Genomic DNA, 21,653 nt, shown 5'->3' on the forward strand with positions numbered 1-21,653 from the left:
GCCTGCCTGCAGACTTCTGGCCGTTCGCCTCGGATGGGCCGCTGACACCAGTAAAGACGGTGCAGAATCTGGGGGTCAGCTTCAATGAAAATTTAAATCTAGAGACCAACGTCAATAAACTGGTGAGCACTTGCTTCACTTTAATGCGAGGTCTCCGAAAGCTGCTGCCTCTTCTACCAGTACAGGCCAACTGAAGTCAGAAGTACTATCCTCAGCCGCCTGGACTACTGCAACGCCTTATTACTGGAATCACCTGGATATCTGATCTCCAGACTCAAAATTATCCAGGCAGCAGCAGCTAAGCTGGCACTCTTACGATCCCGCCGATCTTCCACAACTCTAGCGTTGGCCGACCTGCACTGGCTCCCAGTACCTCAGAGGATCCTCTTTAAGTCTCTATGTACCGTCTTCAAAGCAGTACATGGTCAGGGTCCTAAACCACTCCAAGACAAGTTTCAGTGGTATGTGCCCGCATGGGCCCTCCGCTCATCGTCCACTTACTTTGTCAGAATACCAAGGATTAGGAAAGAGACCCAGGGTGGCAGAGCTTTTAGCGTAGCAGCAGCCCGCCTCTGGAACAGCCTTCCAATCGAGATCAGGAAAATCAGCGATCTACTGCTGTTCCGCAAAAAAATCAAGACCTGGCTCTTCCCAAAGGTATAATCCCCCTCCCAGGGGTAGTAGCCACAGACACTCCCAATGCTGATTGTTCTTAGTCGCACCTTTCTTAAGCGCCAGGGTTACAGTGCGCTCTACAAATGGCATAAATTAAATAAATAAAAGTAGGACTTCTCCAGTAGTGAGAACGCCTTACTGAAATCACATAAGACTCTCCACAAGGACATGAAAGGAAAGATAGAGAGCATATCACTCTCTGTCAAAGCAGTGGAAGCCAGGCTGGTTAATTTTTGTAGCTGTGTTGGGACTGAAACATGAGCATGGAAGGGTGGAAGCCAGATTTGGAGTCCTAGAAAATCACAGGGTCCATGGGAACAAGTTTTTGCTCAGTTTCAGGAGTTCGAGCAGCGCTGTGTTGACTGTGTTTTGAGACTAGAGATGAGGGTGAAGGTGTCCAACTCTGTATCTAGGGGATCACTCCCATGGTCCAAGATGTTAATTTGCCTTCCCTCCTGAAAATCTTAACTAGAGCCTTCGAGGAGAGCCGGGATATGTATTATTCATGTGCAGTCGTTGGTGATAGATTCCTTACCTTAAAATATCCCCAGGCGTCAGACTGGATCCGGAAAGTTTTGCTAGCAGTACCCCTGCGCGTCAGTAGGTGGCGTCGTGCGGCTCCACGTCCATCGCTGGCGTCGAGATGACATCACAGAGACTACTTAGGCGCCACCCATGCACGCTAACGTCCGGTTAGAGCACGTACCTTAGTCACTTTTTTACTATCTTTTTGGGACGTTTGTCTCTTGTTGGTCTTCTCTGGTGCGAGTAGGGATGCCTGGTTTTAAGTCCTGTGGGGCCTGCCGTCACAGTATGTCAGTGGCGGACCCCCACAACGTCTGTCTCTACTGCCTGGAGCGCGGCCACGACTCCCGGTCCTGTCTGTACTGTCGAGCCATGGCCCCAAAGGCCTTGAGGGAGCGGCGCCGGAAGTTGCTTGAAGTTCGGCACTCGTGCCAGCACCGTTCAAGGTCCAGGGGGCATTCCCGGAAATGCTCGCAGGACCACCATCACTGCTCCGCGAGATCCAAGTCTTCTCCCTCGGATTCGGGTAAGAGACGGCTCAAAAAGAAGTCGAAGAAGCGTTGTCGCTCTCCGACGTCCCCCCGTCGCTCCCCGGATGTGGATAATGGAGAAAGGGACCCCACCCCTGTGGCTCCTTCGGAGCCTGGGAGTCCTACTTACAAAACGTATTTAGCAAATCGGTAACCTATTACCGACCCACAAAAAAGGGTTTGTGATTCATTATTAGGAAGGGGCATGCCAAAGGCATCCCTTCCTAATAGCGACTCGCACTTCCAAGTAAGATTGTTTTGCTGGCCGCAAAACACTTGCAGTTTACCCCCGATTTCAAATGGGTGGTAAGCCACTCGCAGACGGGAAAGGGTCCCCAGGCGACCCCTTCCCCTTTGTGACTGACAGCAAAAATATTTTTTTAGAGCAGGCAGTGGTCCCACGGATCACTGCCTACTCTTAAAAAAAATGAAACGGAAACGTTTCATTATTCTTTTTTGAATGCATCCTGTTTTCCCTTTAAGGAAAACGGCTGCATTTAAAAAAGAAAACTGCTTTATTTAAAAAACAGAAACAGACATGGTGGTCTGCTGACCCCAGCAGGTCAACATTCTTGGGAGTGTTAGCCATTCCCAAAGGGGTTGCTAATTGCACCTTCCTCATGATTATTAATGAGGCAGGCAATTTGTGACCGCATTGGGAATCACTAACTGTGTCTGAGACATTGTTGTAAATTCCAATTTGCGAGTCGCAAATTGCGAGTCGCAAAACAACGCAATGTACGACTCGCAAATTGGAAGCGTCGTACATCTGGCCCTAAGTCACAAAGCTCACATTAGATCTATTATCTTGGCTGTAGGAGAGTAGGGTCTGCTTCCTATGGTCACCCCCACTTTTTGCTTTTGCTTCACTGGTTTTCGACTTAGATGTGGCTGTGGGCCTGCTAATCAGACACACAGCCCAGATGCACTCTCTCTAAATTCACACCATGTACTCTAGGTACATCCACAATTGGGAATTGGTTCACCTTATCAGCCCCTGTAGAAGTGTACCCTAGGTACTCAGGGCATAGGTGTAACCAAGGCCTACCAGGGGCTGCAGCATGTATTATGCCACCCCTGGCTGGCGACTCAAACTGACACAACTGGCTGATCCCTCAGCTGGGGCAAGGTCGTGTAATCACCCCTTGCTTAGGTATAGTATTCCTATATCTACCCTTATATATAGACACACAGTAACCTATAAGTCACTCCTATGGCAGGCCTTAACAATCCTGGAGGCAGAGTGCTTGGTTACATGTGAGATGGTGCTCTAGCATGAGCTGAGCCTGTCTGCAGCTTGCGGAACCATGTCCTTACAGCTGTTCTATGATATCGCCATACCATATACTCTTAAGTGCATTATAATCCTCGCGGTTGAATGCTAACTTTGGTTTGGCTTTATCTAAACATGTGGTGTAAGGTGTCATACGCTTTGGAATACTACCCCCTCGCCAATTCTGGCGATGGGGATAGCATTCCACCCTTCTAGAGGGAGAAGCCATGTTAGTTCTGACTATCCCGGTTAAAGTTAACCAGAGCCCAGCGTCACAAAATGGATGCTGCTGCCACAGACACAAGTCTGACCTCCTGCTGCTGGGAGTCCTTCCAGTCACGGAGGTTTGGACAATAGGTTTCCTGCCTGGAGAGGTGCGAGCACCACCCCAGACAGGACTTTGTGTATTGGGACAGGGAGGGCTGAATAGATTGAGACACTGCCTGGGGCACACTAGGTGCTCCATGCATACCCCAGTTCAAACCGGTTGCTGGGGCACTCCAGCCCCAGCTCTGGCACGAAACTGGACAAAGGAAATGGGCTGTAACCACCCCCCTTCCTGGTCCCACCCATAGGAGGGACCTAGTGAGTAAACCAGCCCCCTTTAGTTGTATAAAGGTAGGAGCTGACCCAGGAGACTTTAGATTTATCCTGATATCGACTTGAAACGAAACTCTGGACCCTTCGACATTCACCTGAGCTGAAGACTGAAGAATCTCCCTTGTGGCCAAGGAGTGACCATCCTGGGCAACCAGGCACCATCCAGCAACTCGACGGCTTGCTTTGTCCCCGTTCCCGCCGGAACCCGAGCACAGAGCCTGACAAGACCTCGACTCCCGGACTTCTCTGACCCCACTGCACGACTCCAGCACAGCTGAGTCCCGTGGAAGGCGTCGGAACCCGTGGAACCCGGCAACTTGGAAAGTCTTCAACTTGCTTACAGCGCAGCCCCTGAGGCATCCTCGAAGCTGTGCACTGGGGACTGAGACACCCCGACACCGAGCTCCATCTGCACCGAAGACCAGCCCTCCACACTCCACGAGATCTGCGTGGGGCCCTTCTGCTTGTGTTCTGCTAGACGCGTTGTCCCGTTTGCTGGCCAGTTGGCTAGTAGCCCTGTGACGACGATCCTTTTGAAAATCCATCGCTGGTCTGGTTGTTCCAGACTGGCACTTGTTTCCCTGTAAAGTTGAAGTACCTCAGAGCCTCCTGGTCTGCACCAGAAGCTCTTTGTGTATCCTGCGTGGGTTGCCTTTGCTTAGGCTTGTTGGCTCCGATCTTGAAGTCGACCCCTCCATCTGCACCTTCGTGGGACAGCTCCTCTTCAGCACCTGGTCGTCCTCGATGCCGCCTGGTCCGCGTGGCTGCAACGACAAGCTTCACGGCAGCACCTGATTGCTACTCGACGACGTCTGGTTCCTTCCTGGTTCCGCCCGGTCACTGGCTAGTGACCTAGACTCTGTCCCCTCTGCTTTCAGGTCTCCTTCATCTTCGATCCACCCTTGGATCCACCCGGACATCTTCTTCCTGGTCGCCTGCAGCATCTTCTTCCGAGGCTTCATAGGAAACAACAAGAAAACCCGACACACTTTGACACCTATGCACCCGCAGCCCGAGGGTGAGGTAATACGAGCACTTCGGTGCTCCTGTAGGGATTGACTATCCTAGTGTCTAGTTTTGTTAGTTGTGTAATCCTAGTTAGACCGGAAGTGTCCCGAATCTTCGTTACTTACCTTTTAAAGTTCCCATTGACCTTCTATTGACTCTCGCGTGAGTGTACTGACACTGCACTCGCCGCCTGTGGGCCTCCTACTCCTAACCTAAGGGTCAGATAGTGTAGCCCCAGCGATTCTCTAGGCCCTAGGCCTTTCCTTTTCCAAAGTCGTGGTTCTTATACCACTTCGTATATGCTTGTACGCGCCCCTAGGGCCTAACTGTAAATTGTGCTATTTAAAGTGTTTCTAAGGGTAACTTGTTATGTGCTTATGCTTGTGCCACTCGCAGTGTTTGCCTTGACCCTCAGCTCACTGCCTGGAAACTGCGTTTTGCGTGCTGTCGCCGAGGGCTGCTTTGCTGCAGGGCGCTTTCTTTGGACTTGGGAGCCCGTGCGCTCCATCTCGGACTTTGGTGCTTGCTGAGGGAGAGCGGCGTCCTATTCTACCAGCGGGAGCGGGACTGCGAGGCCCAGAGGTGCAAGCGCTTGTTCATCGCGCGCACCTGGTGCCTCTTCCCGCCCCCTTCCTGAAGGTGTATTTACTTCTCCTGGCCCCCGCTTCGCGGGTGCCACTCGCAGTGTTTGCCTTGACCCTCAGCTCACTGCCTGGAAACTGCGTTTTGCGTGCTGTCGCCGAGGGCTGCTTTGCTGCAGGACGCTTTCTTCGGACTTGGGAGCCCGTGCGCTCCATCTCGGACTTTGGTGCTTGCTGAGGGAGAGCGGCGTCCTATTCTACCAGCGGGAGCGGGACTGCGAGGCCCAGAGGTGCAAGCGCTTGTTCATCGCGCGCACCTGGTGCCTCTTCCCGCCCCCTTCCTGAAGGTGTATTTACTTCTCCTGGCCCCCGCTTCGCGGGAGCCACTCGCAGTGTTTGCCTTGACCCTCAGCTCACTGCCTGGAAACTGCGTTTTGCGTGCTGTCGCCGAGGGCTGCTTTGCTGCAGGGCGCTTTCTTTGGACTTGGGAGCCCGTGCGCTCCATCTCGGACTTTGGTGCTTGCTGAGGGAGAGCGGCGTCCTATTCTACCAGCGGGAGCGGGACTGCGAGGCCCAGAGGTGCAAGCGCTTGTTCATCGCGCGCACCTGGTGCCTCTTCCCGCCCCCTTCCTGAAGGTGTATTTACTTCTCCTGGCCCCCGCTTCGCGGGTGCCACTCGCAGTGTTTGCCTTGACCCTCAGCTCACTGCCTGGAAACTGCGTTTTGCGTGCTGTCGCCGAGGGCTGCTTTGCTGCAGGACGCTTTCTTCGGACTTGGGAGCCCATGCGCTCCATCTCGGACTTTGGTGCTTGCTGAGGGAGATAGGCGTCCTATTCTACCAGCGGGAGCGGGACTGCGAGGCCCAGAGGTGCAAGCGCTTGTTCATCGCGCGCACCTGGTGCCTCTTCCCGCCCCCTTCCTGAAGGTGTATTTACTTCTCCTGGCCCCCGCTTCGCGGGTGCCACTCGCAGTGTTTGCCTTGACCCTCAGCTCACTGCCTGGAAACTGCGTTTTGCGTGCTGTCGCCGAGGGCTGCTTTGCTGCAGGACGCTTTCTTCGGACTTGGGAGCCCATGCGCTCCATCTCGGACTTTGGTGCTTGCTGAGGGAGAGCGGCGTCCTATTCTACCAGCGGGAGCGGGACTGCGAGGCCCAGAGGTGCAAGCGCTTGTTCATCGCGCGCACCTGGTGCCTCTTCCCGCCCCCTTCCTGAAGGTGTATTTACTTCTCCTGGCCCCCGCTTCGCGGGAGCCACTCGCAGTGTTTGCCTTGACCCTCAGCTCACTGCCTGGAAACTGCGTTTTGCGTGCTGTCGCCGAGGGCTGCTTTGCTGCAGGGCGCTTTCTTTGGACTTGGGAGCCCGTGCGCTCCATCTCGGACTTTGGTGCTTGCTGAGGGAGAGCGGCGTCCTATTCTACCAGCGGGAGCGGGACTGCGAGGCCCAGAGGTGCAAGCGCTTGTTCATCGCGCGCACCTGGTGCCTCTTCCCGCCCCCTTCCTGAAGGTGTATTTACTTCTCCTGGCCCCCGCTTCGCGGGTGCCACTCGCAGTGTTTGCCTTGACCCTCAGCTCACTGCCTGGAAACTGCGTTTTGCGTGCTGTCGCCGAGGGCTGCTTTGCTGCAGGACGCTTTCTTCGGACTTGGGAGCCCATGCGCTCCATCTCGGACTTTGGTGCTTGCTGAGGGAGATAGGCGTCCTATTCTACCAGCGGGAGCGGGACTGCGAGGCACAGAGGTGCAAGCGCTTGTTCATCGCGCGCACCTGGTGCCTCTTCCCGCCCCCTTGTCCTCCTACTTAGCTTTCCCATCTAACGCGAACGCGGGACGCGCGCGGACAGAAGCGCGGACGAAGACCGGACAAAGAGCGGGCCCTCTGTGGCCCTCACTGGCTGAAGTAGGCTGGGCTGGGCCCATTTATTAACATGTGGAGTATTAGATAACATTTTTAAATTTGTAATCCATTCATCCTGTATTGACTTTGGCAACTGCTGCACTATTGGTGACTCAGTATACGCGCCTCTCTGGTTTTAAGACTTGATAATATTTTTTTATATATATTCTTAACTAGATCACTGATACTGTATATAGTTTTATTATTCACAACCTGATATTGCCTGTAATATGACTGCAAAAAAGCTTAGACCTGGGAGATTGTTGGGGGGAAGATCAGCAGCTAAGACTAGATCCAACCCCCTCCGAAACAAAAATATCTCAACAATCCAGTTAAAGGGCCAAAATCAGTTATTCCAGCTTTGGGACAAATCGGTGGATAAGGTGCCTCTGGAAAATACTAATTCCAATAAGGATGTCTCCTTAATTCCAGTATATAACCCATCGCTTAATCAATTTCCGAAAGAGGCGGAACTGGGAAATTCTACTTTATGTCCACATTCGACTGTGGCCATTATACCATCACCTTGTGATAATGACAATTGCTTGGTCTCTAATCTAGATAATTCTCAAAAAACCAAAACTCCTCTAACATCTGTCAATGTCTTGTATAATGGCACCTTACACCTCTCCAAACTGAGAGAGGACTCTAACGAAGATTCACAGCCCTTGGAAATTGACCCAGTGTTATGCGAACGTTATTTGAAGGATGAACCTAGGGTATTGTCAGATGTTGTTAAGACCCCAATAGGTGTTACCCCTCCCAGTCTTCACCTCTATAGTAGTACCCCTTCCCTTAACTTCCAAGATCTATCCTTCCAGACAAATATGTCGAAAAGTCCAATACTCAATATAACGGGGATTGGGGTTATTAATGATCCTAGTTTAAAATTATCAGAGAAACCTATGTCTGAATTCCTGATTTCCTTGGAATATCTGTTATCCTCAATCCTAACGTTATTGAACAAATTTGTGGGTAGTTCTGACTGTATATTGGAATCTGTCACCCAAATTTTAAAGGCTTTACTATCTAAAACCACTGAAAGGAGTTGTGTTTCTGACCCTCTTATTACAACTCCACCTCAAACAACTCTGGCTAAAGTACCTAGTTTATCAACTGAGAATATACTTGTTGCACCTGTGTTAAAGGACTTATGTCCTATTCTCAAAACGTCTGCTTATAATTGTATAAGTGATTTAGTTCCTGGTATTGCTTTAGAGGAAAATAGTGTTGTATTGCCAGATGTTAATGCTGAAAAGGCAATATATCCTATTTTTGATTCAGAATATAAGGGGCCGGAATTGGAGGAAAAAGTGGGAAAACAAGGAAAATATAAAGGAAAACAAAAGAGGAAGTGTCTCCGTAGATTTAAAAAGAGGAGGCAGAGACAAATTCTCTTTGAGAATCCCCAAGTTTCCTATAATTCCTCCCCCGCTAAGGTTGAGATGGATAATGGACCTTTGAGGCATGATTCAATTGGGTTGTCACCTGATTCTGTGGGGCCTTCCGCTATCATTGATGAAGTTATTATTAGTTGTTCTAACTTAAATTTGAGAGAACAGGGTGTAGAAAAAGAAAGGCAAATGGTCCACTCTCCAGTGGTGGAAGTAAGAAGTACTGTCCCGGTGTTATCCACTTCTCTTAACCCCACAGCTCCCTCTTTCCATATACGGGCAGAAAGGGGAGCCCCATGTCAAATTCCTGTCTATAAAGTGATGTAAACCCGCACTGACTCATTGACTCTAGACTTTGTCCCTCTATTTGATCTTGATTTGATAATGAATAGATCTTTTTTGCTGAAATGTTGTAAAGACATTGAGGGCTTAAAACTAATCAAATCAAGTGATATTGATCTAGTAACAATATTAGGAACGGGGTCTATGTCATTTATCAGGGTAAGGTTCTATTCAAATTTGATAGTGAATCTTATACTAAATAAAGCAGAAACTTTCCAGAGTCAGGGGATTGATGTGGTGTCCTTTACACCCATATGTACTGATAACCATAAGGAGAATGGCTATAATAGGGGTTTGGGCCAAGTTGGCTCTTCTCAACCTTTTGAAGACTTAAAGATTCGTGTCTCTAAAACAAAAAGGATAGTTACACATGTTATCCCCCCCCAATAACAATAAACAGGGGTATAATTGAGAATGAACAGCAATGGAACTGGTTACCTGGTGCTCTGTCATCCAAGATGACAGATAATCCAAGACTGTTTTCCCATCTTTAGCAGTGTCTTTTCTGTTATTTCCTGGATTGCCGCTGGCATTAATAATAATTCTGAAAAATTGTTGTATCTTTTTTCTTTGAACGCCAACGTAATCTGTATCCAGGAAACTTGGTGTACTGACAAACTGAATGTGGGGAAGGACTACTTTGTATTGGAGGCGGCGGCAACCCCCTCTAGCAGAGGTCATGCAAAGGGGGGAATTGCTTGCCTATTGTCCAATAGAATAAAGTGGAGCTTCTCCCATTATATAGATCCCAGTAACCTCTTCCAGGCAGTGACTCTCTCCAATTTAGATAAAACAGGAGAGAGACATCCCCTTGTGATAATAAATACTTATATACCGCCCGGTGACCTTTTTAACAACCTGTTGAAGCAAGTTTTTATTTTTATTAGACAAACTAAGGAAATAGCTCCCCTCTCTAACTTTTTGTTAGTTGGTGACCTGAATTGTAAAGTCTCCAATCATAGTTTGGAGCTCTTCAGGAATAAATTAAAAGAGGAGGTTATGTTGATTCCCCAAGCCCTCTTCCCAGATAATATAAAAACAAATAAACGGGGAAAAATTTTGCTGGAGGAATTATATAGCATGGAGGGGCTTATAGTTAATGGCAGGCTTCCATCTGATGTTCCTGCAAACTACACACATTGTGCCCCCAATAGTAAATCCATTTTGGATTACATAATTGTTGATCACTCTATTTTTACTTTCTTAAGGGATCTGGTTGTTATAGAAAATACCCTTAGTGACCATAATGTCATTATGCTAACTCTTCTAGTTGATCCCCCCGATTCTGACCCCTGGGTGCTTGATGGGGATGCGGTCTCCTTCCAAAAAACAGGAAGATGCTTCTGGGACTATAAAGCTATGAAGGGCCTGGAACCTATCCTTGAAAAACTATATCTAATTTAAATAACTGGCAGGGGGTGGAACAGTCCTCTTTTGAGGCTTTCATGAAGAAGATCATCTTTTCCGTAAAAAAATCGAATTTAATTAGGAAAAAAAATACCCTCCCTAAAGCAGTTGTTTCCCTTAATAAAGAAATAAACAAATTGGTGAGGGAACAATACATATGTGGAGCAGCAGAAAGATCTCGGAAAATATCTCTTCTTAAAAGAAGGAGAGGTAGGATAAAGAAAAAAATGAAAAAAGAAAAAGAGGACCTACTATGGATTGGTTTGCGGGAAGCCGCTGCCCAAGGGAAATCTAGACTATTCTGGACTCTCATTGGGGAGGGTTGCGGCACACGAGCGCGCCCCCTTCCAATCCCTATCTCAGAACAAACTTGGGTCAACTACATCTTAAGTCTGTATGCTAAGAATGACCTGCAAGTGGAACTTAGGGGAATTGGCGAAGATAGTAACTTCACAATCGAATGCCCCTCAGAATCCTCTATAGAATTGGCTATTAGGGATATGCGCCCATCAGGTGCTATGGGACCGGACGAACTCCCAATATCAGTCTTGAAACAAGACCCAGCGTCCTGGAGTAAAATTTTATATCCTCTCTTCAGGATTTGCTTTATTAAAAAATCTATCCCAATATCTTGGAAGGGGAGTATTTTGGTCCCTATGTTCAAAAAGGGCAATAGAAACTTACCTATTAACTATCGTCAAATTGCCCTTCTAGACGCAATTGGGAAGGTCTTTTCTAAATGCCTATTATCTCTAATTAACGATTGGGTGGTATTAAAACGAATCTTACCACTAGAACAAGTAGGCTTTCGTAAAGGCCATGGAACTCTGGATAATCTTTCCGCCCTTCAGACTATTACAGATAAATATGTAAGGGTACGTGGCGGAAGAGTTTACGTGGCCTTTATAGATTTCTCCACAGCATTCGATAAGGTTGACCGCCCGTTGCTGTGGAGAAAGCTTTCTGCTTTGGGAATGCCGCCATATTTATTAGATATGATTCAGGTGCTACATACAGACACTTGGTGTCAGGTCTTGCAAGGTGGAGACAGGGGCCTTTCCAAGATTATCCCTTCATGTAATGGCCTTAAGCAAGGCTGTCTCCTTGCCCCGCTACTTTTTTCATTATATATTGCTGATTTAACTGCCTCTCTCTCTCCTTGTGATGGTATAGCTCCAATTTTGGGTGGAAAGCACATTTCATGTATGCTATATGCGGATGATATTATAATAATGGACCTCATGCCTAAAGGCCTAGCCAAACGCCTCCTTGCTCTTCATTTATATGCAGATTCCCATTATTTAAAAATTAATGCATCTAAGAGCAAAGTTATGTGCATCTCCGGCCGGAAAAAACATAAATTTACGAATTTTTCCTGGTCTGTGGGAGATGACAAACTCGAGGTAGTAAAGAGTTATGTTTTCCTAGGAAAAGTAATTTGTGATAATTTAAGTGCTAAACCCCATACCGATAGCAGTGCTCGGAAGGCTTTATCGCAGGGGAGAAGCTTAAGTGCACTATATTCGGCAATGGGAAGAAGGCACTTCTTATATCTATTCGAGGTCTTTAGGGCAAAAGTTCCTTCCACTCTTCTATATGGATTGGAACTAATTGATATAAAGAATTGGGATTTTTTAAACAAGGTGGAGGGAAAACTGTTGAGAAGTGTAACCTCTATTAGTTCCGCCTGCTCAGTGGCTGCTTGCAGACTTGAGTTCGGTCTGCGCAGCAGTTGGGTGCAGGGCCTGGCAGCTGTAGTACGTTGGGTCGCAAGCATAGCCAGAGGAGAAGAGGGGACTATGAGGTCCCTTTTAAAGACGGAACTATTAGGAAGTTTAAGAGATCATTCCTTAATCGTTAGTAACTTCAGAAAAGCTGTATCGCTCTTGCAGTTGGAAGAGAGTACTCTCTTTTCTTTACCCGTATCCCAGCTAAAGACTGTCTTGAAAGAAGCTACTTGGGATCTTAGCTATAGACTAGACAGTACTTTAATCCTTGCTAAGAAGGGTGCTAATCCCCTTACTGATTCATTCGCAAGAAAATTGGTGCAACCTTATGTGACTTGGAATCTACCCCATAGTATTCGGAGATTCTGGTTTCTATTGAGACAGGACCTGTTACCTTTAAATAACCTTTTATTTAAATGGTATGGAGTTTCCGCAAATTGCCATTTTTGTCATCAATCCATTCAAGATCGAACGCATATACTTTTTATATGTCCAGCGCTGCGCCCTTATCGTTGTAAATGGTTAAGACAAATATGTCTGCAAATGGGTATTGTAAATGCTAATTCTTTTATGTTTGCTCTATATAACCCCCCTAATGAGAGATTTTGTTTCAACATTTTTAATTTCTTTAAATGTTTTTTAGATATCTTCTGAAGAATGGCATGCGTATTAATTGTGTTACCTTGTATTGCAGTATTTTTCATAATTCGTCTTTTTTCACTATGAATGGAATTTTATATTTCAGTTTTTTTTCGTTGCTTCTCTTATGTGGACCTCTAAGGAGTTCCAAAACATAATAAAGTTTGATAATAAAAAAAAAGTTTGATGATGTGCTTATGCCTCTGATCTCATAAAGAGTTCAGAGGAGTGTGTTAGTAAATAAATACATATATATTTTATATATCCTGTGTGGTGTCCTTTCATTCGATATTCAAGGGGTTACATATGGTAAAACAGCTGGCTTTACACGCCCTCAAGAATCTTTTAGCCTAAGACTGTTCTGTCCACGCTACCACTAGGATAGCTGGTCTATAAGGTTGCCTTACAACCATCACCGTGAGGGTTGTTTGGACTGGTGCAAGGTGTTCACTAGAATAGTGAACATCATATACCAGGCCAACTTCTCACATTGTCTTCTTGCACACTGGTGATACCTTCGTATCAATGTTACTCTTTGGATAAAACCCCTGTTTGTTACAATGTAGTCTTCTTATCAATTTCAGATGACCCGCATTGGTGGTGCCGTTGAAATTGATTCTGGTCTCTTTGGAAAAACATCTGCAGGTGGCTTTGGCATGGGACAGGTGATTGATGGTTTACTACTTTTGCAGACACTCAGAGGCCAGGAATGATCTAATTGTTGTTTTAATATGTATAGCCATCAAATACAGTTTTCCTGTACCAGCCAAACATCTCATTCACCATGCTAATCCTTCTGTTTGTTGTAGCCTTATTCTCTGAGAAAACATCAGATATTTTTCTGTCTTTTGCTGCCAGGTTTTATCCAGAGAGATATAGTCTGAAAAAAATGGATTCTACACTATCAACCCTAAAGAGGGCGGTGGTGTGAAGTCCTTCCTCGGACACCCACCACTCCATTGAGCAACCTTTATGTCAACAGAGCCAACACAGGCTTTGTAGCCAGAAAGCTTACGGTCTGCTCATCTCCAAGTGAGGCAGGCATGTTGAGGGTTTGACGGGCAGGGCAGTCAATTGCTTTTGGGACGGAGTCCCCTCTCCACAAAAATCTAAATAAGGACCTTTGTCACTTTTGTTGAGTTGATTTGACTCCCCTGTAGAACAATGCCTCAAGATCCTTGTTATTCGAATACAAATTATGTGTCTTCAAATGTTCCGTCATTTACATAGCTCAAGCCATAGACAGACCTTTGCAAACGCAAAACAAATGTGATGCATTTTCTCAGTAAGATCAGCAAATCATTTAAAATCTGTAGTTAAAGTTTGATCCCGCCCTGCTGTGTCTGAATTCTCCTGCATCCAAAATACAACTTCCTAGAGTACACGTGTGTATACCTAACTTTTAACAGCACTGATTCCTTCAGAGACCTTTGAGGGAGCAAATCAAAAAATTAGTTTTCCACTTACTTGAGCCTTTCTTTTAAAGGGCAGTTAGGACTATTGAGGGCCACTCGGCCTCTGGGTGCACAATATGCCAACTTTTAAGTATGTTCCTCATTTTCTTCATGTGGACAGTCTTCTCCTTGCAAGCTCATTATCAGTGATTGATACACTTTCTTTTGATTTCTTCCAAGCAATAAAGTAAACTGCATTTGTGAAATTCTTACCAAATAATTAAGAAATCTTATATTTTTAAAATAAAGTTACCAGGTACACCAAAGGCAATGATTTTTAGGAAAAGAAGATGGTTTGATGGATGTTCGAGTCGTGACCAGTACCGGAACGTGGGTGATGGGTGGGATTGGCCTTAGGGTGAGAGGAGGAAGTTGAGGCCTGGAAAAAGGAGTGTTGATGGCAAACATGATAAAAAAGGTATGTGGTTATAATTTCATGGTAGTGGGTCGTGGTAATGGATTTGTTTGTTTTCGCATTGATGCAAAGAAAAGCAGTAAGCAGTTTCTTAGACGCCATGTCCTCCATACTTTCACTCTGATGATGAACGGAGGCTGGGCCTGAGGACAGATCTGTCTTTCTGTAACTGCCATCTGCAACTCCCCTCCTGCGCCGTCTCCTGGTGGGGTTTTGAAGCCATTAGGTGATGGATGGAGATGCATGTCCCTCCTGTGCAACTTTCTTCAGATCTGGGATCCCAGTGGTAGGGTTTTGTTATGATTTTAAGATGGCGCCACCCATTAGAATTGCTGCTGAAAACCTTCCCTTCAGTACAGAGGCTGACTCCTAAACTGTACACTGTAACTTACCAATGAGCTAAGCTATGAAGCCCAGCGTGGAACCTTAACTCGAGCGATGTAACCTGTGCTATCCTGTTGGTGCAGGAATAGAAATAGAATAGAAACAGCATTGAAGAGAGCCTTGGAGATATATTGAGGGTTTGATGTTCTTGGTTGACGCTCAGCCAAGAACAAGCCATGTGCTCCAGTAAGTTATTTCAGGCCCATGCATGTAAGTTTGGCTAGCAGTACCCCTGCGCGTCAGTAGGTGGCGTCGTGCAGCTCCACGTCCATATGCGCCGATATTACATCATAGAGACTACTTAGGCGCCACCCATGCATGCTGACGTCAGTTCTTTCTTTTTCCGCACCTGTAAGCGCAGATCCGTTTAGTGCACGTACCTTAGTCACTTTTTTTTTTTTAAGACCTTTATTGTACAATTCTGAAAGACACAATATAAAGCCTACAACCCCAGGGGCCGGCCGCTTTACGTTACTGCTCAACATTATCGGAGAGACACAGCCCTTCAGCCGACAACCCTGGGGTCCGGCGGCGCAGTAGAGTAAAATGTACATAGATCAGTCTGTTCGTATTCCGGATAGCCCGTAGGTCTATGGTTTTTTATGTTTTGTTGAAAACTGTTTGTAGAACATGGTCAATAAAGCTTGAAAACATTACAATCAGTTAAAGGCAATGTAGCAATCCAAAATAACATTCCAACAGACAACGCACCCCTAGATTATCCCAGAGCATCATCGCTACAAGTATCCTACTTCTGTGTCAGCGTCCTACCTATCTATCCTTCACTGAATACCTCATCTCTTTCCTCATCTGAGCTATCATCATCAAGTTCTGGCAGCGGATCACAGATGTTCCCCCTGAAAGTATTCCATGCAGCCCATATCTTATTCCACTTCTTCTGGCATTTTCTGGTGGCATATACATCTGAAAGAAACAGGTTAGTATTAGATTCCTTACCTTAGAATATCCCCAGGCGTCAGTCTGGATCCGGAAACTTTTGCGTAGCAGTACCCCTGCGCGTCGGTAGGCGTCGTCTGCAGGCGTCCCCTGCGGCTCCGCGTCGTCGGCGTCGTGCGCCGTGATGACGTCGCTGGAGTATATAGACGCCGCCTCCGCGCGCTGACGTCAGTTCTTCTTTTTTCCGCGCCAGTTAGCGCAGATCCGAAGAGCAGTACTCCGGTCTTTTGACCAAGTTTATTGTTAACTACTTAATCTTCTACGGTGCCGGTAGGATGCCCGGTTTCAAGGGTTGCGACGAGTGCGACCGCCTGATGTCGGTCACCGACCACCATCGACTCTGCCTCCGGTGTCTGGGCGCGGACCACGACGTGGAGTCCTGCGTCGACTGTCGGGCCTTGACTGGTAAAGCTAGGCGGGAGCGGTCCCGCAAGCTTCTCGAGCTCCGTGTGTCGGCCCCGCGTCGAGAGCGGTCCCGGGCCGGTCGGAGGTCGAGGGAGCGGTCGAAGGAACGATCGCGGAGCCGCCATGAGCGCTCCGGGAGTCGCCACCATTCCTCCGGTTCGTCAGGTAAGCGTAAGAAGTCGGGGCGTCGTCATCGTACCCCCGACTCCCCCCGACGCCCGCGTGATGCGGCCGGGGGCTCGGGTGGCCCCACCCCCGCGGCCCCGCGTGGGTTGCCGACGCCGTCTGCCCCATACCCGTCGGTCCCTGGGGAAGGCGCGTCGCGTGAGGAGATCGAGGCCTTCCTCATCGCTATGAGGGCGAGGTCTCCTCCGGCGGGGCCTACGGCCTACGGCGCCTGCGGGCCCGTCGGTCCCGTCTGGGGGCCCGAGCGGTTCGGGTGCTCCTGCCTCGACGCCGCCGGTGGCTCCGGCCTCGGCGCCGCTGGGCCCCTCAGGTTCGTCGCCGGCTGGTCTACCGGCCTCTCCGGCGTCGGTTCCTTTGGGCCAACCCGTGGTACCGCCTCCGCGCGGTGCAGCGACTCCGCCGTCGGTTCCGGCCGGCGTCGGGTCCCCGGCACCGACGCCACGCGGCGCCACCCCCATTCCCCCTCTGACTCCTGACGCGGAGTCGGACCGGCGTCGTCCGACGCCGGATCCGGCGCCGATGGGGCCCATTGACCCCGAGGTCTATATCGTCGATCCAGAATACGGCGATGAGGACGAGTATGGAGAGGGTTGGGAGGGGTCTGAGGACCCTTTATCCCGTGCCTGCCAGTATGATGTGGACTGGGTAGGTGATCTGGGTGATGCCAGTGGTCTGGACGAGTCGCCCAACCCTGGGTTTGTCTCCCCGACCCCTGTGGCGTCTGAGGCAGGTGCTGCCTATTCGGTGGTCCTGATGAGGGCTGCCAAGGCCTTGAGCCTTGAGCTCCCTGTCGCGAAGGTCAAGCCGAACATTCTGACCGAAGTGTTTAAACCGCAGTCATGCCCCCAGGAGCCTCTGCTGCCGTTTAATGAGGCCCTGACGGATGTCCTTTTGGGCACCTGGTCCAGGCCCGCTTCCGGTGCACCGGTTGACCGGAACGTTGCCAGGCGTCACCGTCCGTGCTCGGACGACCCTGCCTTCCTATCCACCCATCCCTCCCCGGAGAGTCTGGTGATCCAGGCCTCCACTTCGCAGTCCGCGTTCCCGTCGGCTCCGCCCGATCGGGAATCAAAGCGGTATGACCAATTTGGTAAAAAGGTCTTTTCCTCTTTGAGCGCTGGACTGCGGTCTTGTAATACCGCGTGCCTCTTGGGCCGCTACACCCACTCCCTGTGGGATACGGTCGAGGAGTGTTTGCCGCAATGCCCCCAGGAAGTGCGGGACAAGCTCACCCGGGCCTTCGTTGAAGGCCGGGATGCGGCGCGGTACTCGATCCGTTGTGGTCTGGACACGACCGACTCGCTGGGACGGGCTATGTCCACGACGGTGGCGATTCGTCGCCATGCTTGGCTGAGATCTGCCAACTTCTCGCCAGACGTCCAAAATACACTCATGGACATGCCATTTGATGGCAGTCGCCTGTTTGGTGACAAAGCGGACCACGCGCTGGAGCGCTTCAAGGACTCCAGGGTCACGGCCAAGTCCTTGGGTCTTTCGACCCAGCGCCAGCAGACGGGTTCGTTTCGCCCCTTTCGTGGCCAAGGGAGGGGCGGTCCCACACGTGCTGCCAGCCACGCGCCGCAGAACGCTCCCCAGCGCGGTGGCGGCCGTGGTTTCCGCCGTGGTGGCGGTAGAGGCCAGCGGCGAGGTCAGTCCACGCCTCCCCCCGCTGCTGCATCCAAGCCTTCCTAGTCCGAGCTTTCGGGCTCACGTGACGCCAGTGGGTGGCAGGGTTCGCCATCACCACTCCCGCTGGCGCGCGATAACATCGGACAGGTGGGTGCTGCAGCTCGTTCGAAGGGGCTACGCCCTCCCCTTCGAGTCCACTCCTCCAGCCATGCCACCGCAGAACCACCGTGTGTCGGGGGACCACTTGACACTTCTGCAGGAGGAAGTTACGGCCCTCTTGGCCAAGGGGGCCATCGAGCGCGTTCCTGGGCCAGAAGTAGGGTGTGGTTGCTACTCCCACTACTTTCTGGTGCCCAAGAAGGACAAAGGAGGCCTGCGTCCTATCTTGGACCTACGGAACGTCAACGGCTTCCTCCGGAAGGAGAAGTTCAAGATGTTGACTTTGGCTCAGGTCTTGGCTGCTCTAGACCCACAAGACTGGATGGTAGCGTTGGACTTGCAGGATGCGTATTTTCACATCCCCGTCCTGCCGGCCCACCGGCGGTACCTGCGGTTCACGGTAGGCCACGAGCACTTTCAGTTTCTCGTGCTCCCCTTCGGCCTTACCAGCGCCCCACGGGTGTTCACGAAAGTGATGGCGGTGGTCGCAGCTCATCTGCGCCGGTTAGGGGTTTCAGTCTTCCCCTACCTCGACGACTGGTTGTTGAAGGCGGGCTCGCCCCAGACAGTCGTCCACCACCTTCAGATGACGGCAGACCTCCTGCACGAGCTGGGGTTTTCCATCAATGTGCCGAAATCACACCTGTGTCCATCTCAAAAGCTCCTTTTCATCGGAGCGGTTCTCGACTCGGCGCAGTTTCGGGTTTATCCCCCGGAACGGCGGGTCCGGGATATTCAGGCTCTGATTCCCATCTTTCAGCCGTTATCCCGGGTTTCGGTCAGGTTGACGCTGCGGCTTCTGGGGCTGATGGCCTCCTGCATCCTACTGGTGCATCACGCCAGGTGGCGGATGCGGGCTCTGCAGTGGGACCTGAAGTTTCAGTGGGCCCAGCATCAGGGCAACCTATCCGACCATGTCCTGATCTCGGAGGGCACTGCGAGACAGTTGCAGTGGTGGCTTACGGACCGCGATTGGGTCAGAGGCAGATCCCTCTCCCTTCCCCAACCGGAGCACGTGGTTGTGACGGACGCGTCCCTCCAGGGCTGGGGTGGCCACTTGGGAGAGGCGGAGATCAGAGGCATCTGGTCTCCGGCGGAGTCCCGGCTCCATATCAACCTGTTGGAGCTGCGGGCGATTCGCCTAGCACTGAAGGCATTCCTCCCCTTTGTCAACGGGAGTGTAGTGCAGGTGTTCACGGACAACACCACCGCCATGTGGTACTGCAACAAACAGGGCGGTGTGGGGTCGTGGACCCTTTGCCAGAAGGCTCTGCGTCTCTGGCAATGGCTGGAACGTCAGGGCGTGACTCTGACGGTTCAACACCTGGCAGGTTCTCTGAACGCCAGGGCGGACGAACTCAGCCGTCGGTGCTCGGTGGATCACGAATGGCGTCTGAACTCGGACGTGGCGAGAGGCCTCTTTCAGCAATGGGGAGAGCCTTGGTTAGATCTATTCGCCACAGAAGAGAACGCGCAATGTCATCAGTTCTGCGCGTTGGAGTTTCCAAGACGGCACTCGCTCGGCGACGCCTTTCGGCGCGAGTGGAGTTGCGGTCTGTTGTACGCCTTTCCGCCTATACCACTTCTGCCCAGAGTGCTGAAGAAGATCAGGCGCGACCGGGCCCAAGTTATCCTTGTGGCTCCGGACTGGGCTCGAAGATACTGGTATCCCGAGCTACTCAGCATGACAGTCGGTCCCTCGATCCGCCTGCCCCTTCAGGAGGACCTTCTGTCGCAGCAGCAGGGGACGGTCCTCCACCCGAACCTGTCCAGTCTCCACCTCCATGCTTGGAGATTGAGCGGCGGCAGTTGAGGCCATTTGACTTGCCTCCTGAAGTCTGTGATGTAATTCTGGCAGCCAGGCGTCCCTCCACGAAGTCGGTATACGCCTGCCGGTGGAACAGATTTGTGGCATGGTGCACAGCAAAGGCTGTGGATCCCCTTTCTGCCCCTCTGTCTGAGGTTCTCCTCTTCCTCCTTTCCCTTGCCCAGCAGGGCTCTGCTCTGGGCACTATCAAGGGCTATCTTTCTGCCCTTTCCGCCTTCTTGAGGCTACCTGATCAGCCATCCTTATTCAAGTCCCCTATTGTGTTAAGATTCTTGAAGGGCATCACGCACATGTATCCTCCAACTCCGTTCGTGATGCCTCAGTGGGACTTGAACCTGGTCTTGACTTTCCTGATGTGCGCTCCCTTTGAGCCCCTTCATTCCTGTCCTCTCCGTCTTCTCACTTTAAAGACGGCCTTCCTGGTGGCCATCACCTCTGCCAGGAGAGTGAGTGAGCTCCAGGCTCTTTCTGTTAAACCTCCTTTCTTGTCTGTTCATCCTGATAAGGTGGTCCTTCGGACTAGACCTTCTTTCCTGCCCAAGGTAGTCTCTGCTTTTCACATTGGGCAGTCCATCACCTTGCCCTCCTTCTTCCCGCCTCCGCATCCTTCAAAGGATGAAGAGCGGCTCCATCGTCTGGACCCAAAACGTGCGCTTTCGTTTTACATGGATCGCACACGCCAGTTCCGGGTGGATGACCAACTGTTTGTTGGCTACGTGGGTGAGAAGAAGGGAAGGGCGGTGCAGAAACGAACCATCTCTCGGTGGGTCGTCCTGTGCATCAAAGCATGCTACTCTTTGGCTCGGAAGGAGCCTCCTGTTGGGCTGAGGGCCCATTCCACTCGGGCCACGGCGGCTACTACTGCCCTGGGCCGGGGAGTCCCTTTGCAGGACATTTGCCAGGCGGCCACGTGGGCCTCGCTGCACACCTTTGCGAGGCACTACTGCCTGGACAGTCAAGTCCGGAGGGATGGCTTCTTTGGCCGTTCGGTCCTCCAGGACTTTCTGGTGTAGGTTTGTATTGGTTCGCAGACCCACCACCGGGGTTGGTATTGCTGGGGTATCTATTCTAAGGTAAGGAATCTAATACTAACCTGTTTCTTTCAGATGAACAAGTTACTTACCTTCGGTAACGATATATCTGTAAGAAACAGTAGTTAGTATTAGATTCCTTACCGCCCCACCCATCCTCCCCGTTCTGCGAACTGATACCTAGGGTTAAGGACATCCCTTTCAGGGCCCTAGTTTCAAATGGCACCGGTGTTAGTTCTCACATGGCTCTGCGTGTTCTGGCGCGGAAAAGCTGTGTGCAAAGAACTGACGTCAGCGCGCGGAGGCGGCGTCTATATACTCCAGCGACGTCATCACGGCGCACGACGCCGACGACGCGGAGCCGCAGGGGACGCCTGCAGACGACGCCTACCGACGCGCAGGGGTACTGCTACGCAAAAGTTTCCGGATCCAGACTGACGCCTGGGGATATTCTAAGGTAAGGAATCTAATACTAACTACTGTTTCTTACAGATATATCGTTACCGAAGGTAAGTAACTTGTTCAGTACGTTCAGTGACCATGGTGAGGTCTATATTTCTGCTCCATACCGACAGCGTCGGTGCCGCCGCTGCTCCCCATTTCTGTGCAATAT

General features: G+C 50.4%; 1 protein-coding gene across 4 annotated transcripts in view; it reads left to right on the top strand.

The window, feature by feature from the left end:
- Positions 1–21,653, top strand: part of PARP4 (poly(ADP-ribose) polymerase family member 4) — a 2,216,130-nt gene that overhangs the window by 1,682,684 nt on the left and 511,793 nt on the right. For 3 of the 4 annotated variants that reach the window (XM_078657066.1, XM_078657068.1, XM_078657069.1), the window contains one exon: positions 13,177–13,257. The exons of the other annotated variant lie outside the window; for it this stretch is intronic. In XM_078657066.1, coding sequence (XP_078513192.1) covers positions 13,177–13,257 — 81 coding nt within the window. The remainder of the gene's footprint in view (positions 1–13,176; positions 13,258–21,653) is intronic. 4 annotated transcript variants of the gene reach the window in all.

The sequence above is a fragment of the Lissotriton helveticus genome, chromosome 8 (assembly GCF_964261635.1).
Source record: "Lissotriton helveticus chromosome 8, aLisHel1.1, whole genome shotgun sequence".
Taxonomy (NCBI): Eukaryota; Metazoa; Chordata; class Amphibia; order Caudata; family Salamandridae; genus Lissotriton; species Lissotriton helveticus.